We start from the raw sequence: 3,286 nt of genomic DNA on the forward strand, positions 1-3,286 counted from the left end.
AATCAAATTTGATTGATTGACTGTGATGCCAGTCTGACCCGGTTCATTCACTGACCAGAAATCTCATGTAATCTGACTGTTCCTACCATTTTCCTAAATGCATATTGTTGTTTTCCTCTTGCATCCCGGGGAGAAACGTCTCTGGAGGAGAAAGCCCCCTAGTGGAGGACGGAGGCAGTGCACTACCAATAGATCCAGAACAGGTTTATTGGCCGATTGCTGACGTACAGATCGCAAATAACATTAAAACCTGATAAACAACAGCTTTTATTACAGTATTTACATTGTTTTCAGCCTGAGGTTGAGTAATATTTTATTGTAAACCTGTTTTAGTGTTAACTCTTGTAGGAAATAAACTTATAGCAGCTGCATTGAGTCTCCCAGTTCTTCTAGCTTCTAAAGTCATATTTGAATAAACGCTTGACGTGGCTGCGTGGACAGAGCAATGCCACCAGGTGGCGCAAAGCAGAAAGCTGCAGCTGAAACGGAGGAACTCTGCCGCTTCCTGCACAAAAACTCAAGAATCAGCAGATAAATTGACTGTAAATGTCAAATCAAGCAGATCTTCTGAGTCTTTTTGGCCTTTTCTTTCATTTTTTAATCATTATGTCTGTGGAAAGGCGAGAAGTGAGGGAGTGACAGACCTTCATCTTCCTCCCTCAGGTTCCTGTGAAATATTGGCCTACCTGCAGCACGCTCCCTCTCCTCCTGTCTGTAACGCTCTGAAATGTCGCTTCATTCAAATATGTGCTGATTGAGTCAAAGGTTAAATCAGAGCACAGTCTAAATAAAAGCTGTAAAATGGAGGTTGTTGGAAATTATTTCTACACCAGCCTGAAATCTCGATATCTGCGGAAATGTCAACAGTAAAACCTGAATGTTTCTGTGAGCTTCCTGCTGATGGATAATGCGGATGCTACAGATGCTGCTCGTCCTGCTCACGCAGCTTTGCAGCAATAAGAAGTCAAAAAATCAGAACCTGAGGACTTTCCTGTTGGCGAGTCTCAAATGAAGATATGAGACAGACTGAGAGACAGTCGTCTTAATGGTTAGCATTAGCTTATGCTAATGTTTTTATGTGTTTAACATTAGCATAGCTAAGACTCTTGAATAGCGTATCAGTACTTAGTGGACCTAATGCTTTAGTCATTTGTGTCCACCACTGGTAATAACTACAGATGATTTTAAAGCAAACATATATTCTCCTTGACAACCAGGGTGGCCATCTTGAAAGATAAAAAATTATGAGTAAATATGATTTCCATGGGTTCAGCTGATTTATCTGTGATAAAACTACATTTTCCATGATGACCAAGTTAGGTTTTTGTATCTGCATGTGAAAGATTTTGTTGAAATATTTGATTTGCTGCATTTACAAACATTTAACGTTGTTTAAAATGGAGTTTATGAAGCAAAGAGGTGAAGTTCAGACATCTGGAGACAATAAATCATTCCAGTCTGATCCTGGGGTGAGTCCCTGAACTCACCGCTGATGGTGGCCCTCTTGGGCAGGATGGTGATGGCGCCCACGGCGGCGTCCTCCAGCTGGTGGATGGGGCTGTTCTTGGACCCCCAGCTGTCGGAGCCGATCCACAGGAAGTGACCCACCTGATCGGCCCGCTTCGAGGCGTTCAGGATTCCCCTGCAGCCAAAGCAAAACCCAGAGCTCAGCGTCTACGGAAGCCTGGAGGGCCAGAGAGACGGCTGGCGAACTGCGAGGTTTCATCTGATTATTAACGGGTTTATTAAACTCTCTAATCAATACCCTTTATTGTCCCAAAGCGGGGAAATTCAGGACAGAGTAAATTAAATGAACATGATGATTTTAAGAACAAAGAAACAAACCATCCAAATTCTGCCTGAAAAATTTCTAAAACATTTAAATAGTTAGTAGTTTCAGTCAGGTTTAAGAAAACTAATCTGACAAATAAAGTGACCCCGATGCATTGATGATAACCAGGAATGAACGATTAAATGATCTGCTGTGAGCTGGCGCTACAGAAATAACCTCAACTGAATGAATTTAAAGTAGCAAACAGAGCGATCGTTAGCAGGACGGACTGATTGAGACGAGCCCCGGCTACCTGATGTCCTCGTCGGAGGCGAACAGAACCACGGTTCTGGCGTAGCGGGTGTCCAGCAGCTGCCGGATGATTTTGTCAAAGTCCGACGGTTTGTGTTCGTGGGGAATCTTCAGAGACTGAGCGATGCAGATTCCACCTGCGGAGATAAAAACACATGGATGAACTCTGGAGCTGGACTTCAGGAACGTTCAACTTCAGAACCGAGTCGGTCCTGAAGGGTAAGAGCTGCGTGAAAAGTCACAGGAGAGCTGGAGGAAACGGCGCCGCCGAGCGCCGCTCTCTGACATTTCATGAACCGCCTACGACTCTTTGACGTCTCCCTGCAGCTGCAGCGACTTTGACTGTTCCCAACTCAGCTGAGTCTCACTGCTGGTTTAAAAAGGCCTGAAGGAGCTCAGACGATCAGTTAGAGGAAAATAACATCACTTCCTGTACCCGGTAAGAGTACGCAGAGGTGGGCGGAGTAGATAACCTACAACTATATCTACTTCAACATATTTTTACTCAAGTGAGTTGCCGGAGGATGACGAGTTGCCAGAGGATGACGAGTTGCCAGAGGTTGACGAGTTGCCAGAGGATGACGAGTTGCCAGAGGATGACGAGTTGTCGGAGGATGACGAGTTGCCAGAGGATGACGAGTTGCCGGATGTTGAGTTGCCAGAGGTTGACGAGTTGCCGAAGGATGACGAGTTGCCAAAAGTTGACAAGTTGCCGGATGTTGAGTTGCCAGAGGATGACGAGTTGCCAGAGGATGACGAGTTGCCGAAGGATGACGAGTTGCCGAAGGATGACGAGTTGCTGAAGGATGACGAGTTGCCAAAAGTTGACGAGTTGCCGGAGGTTGACGAGTTGCCGGAGGATGACGAGTTGCCAAAGGATGACGAGTTGCCGAAGGATGACGAGTTGCCAAAAGTTGAGTTGCCAGAGGTTGACGAGTTGCCAGAGGTTGACGAGTTGCCAGAGGTTGACGAGTTGCCGAAGGATGACGAGTTGCCAGAGGATGACGAGTTGCCAGATGACGAGTTGCCAGAGGATGACGAGTTGCCGAAGGATGACAAGTTGCCGAAGGATGACGAGTTGCCAAAAGTTGACAAGTTGCCAGATGACGAGTTGCCAGAGGATGACGAGTTGCCGAAGGATGACAAGTTGCCGAAGGATGACGAGTTGCCAAAAGTTGACAAGTTGCCAGATGACGAGTTGCC

General features: G+C 46.0%; 1 protein-coding gene across 1 annotated transcript in view; it reads right to left on the reverse strand.

The window, feature by feature from the left end:
- grm7 (glutamate metabotropic receptor 7) overlaps nt 1-3,286 on the reverse strand; it is a 132,956-nt gene that overhangs the window by 61,757 nt on the left and 67,913 nt on the right. Inside the window, exons 3-4 of the mRNA XM_015043429.1 lie at nt 2,085-2,220; nt 1,488-1,642 (exon numbers count right to left, since the gene is read on the reverse strand). Of these exons, the coding sequence (XP_014898915.1) occupies nt 1,488-1,642; nt 2,085-2,220 (291 nt within the window). The remainder of the gene's footprint in view (nt 1-1,487; nt 1,643-2,084; nt 2,221-3,286) is intronic.

The sequence above is a fragment of the Poecilia latipinna genome, unplaced genomic scaffold (genome assembly GCF_001443285.1).
Source record: "Poecilia latipinna isolate Pla-1442-1.1 unplaced genomic scaffold, P_latipinna-1.0 Scaffold631, whole genome shotgun sequence".
Taxonomy (NCBI): domain Eukaryota; kingdom Metazoa; phylum Chordata; class Actinopteri; order Cyprinodontiformes; family Poeciliidae; genus Poecilia; species Poecilia latipinna.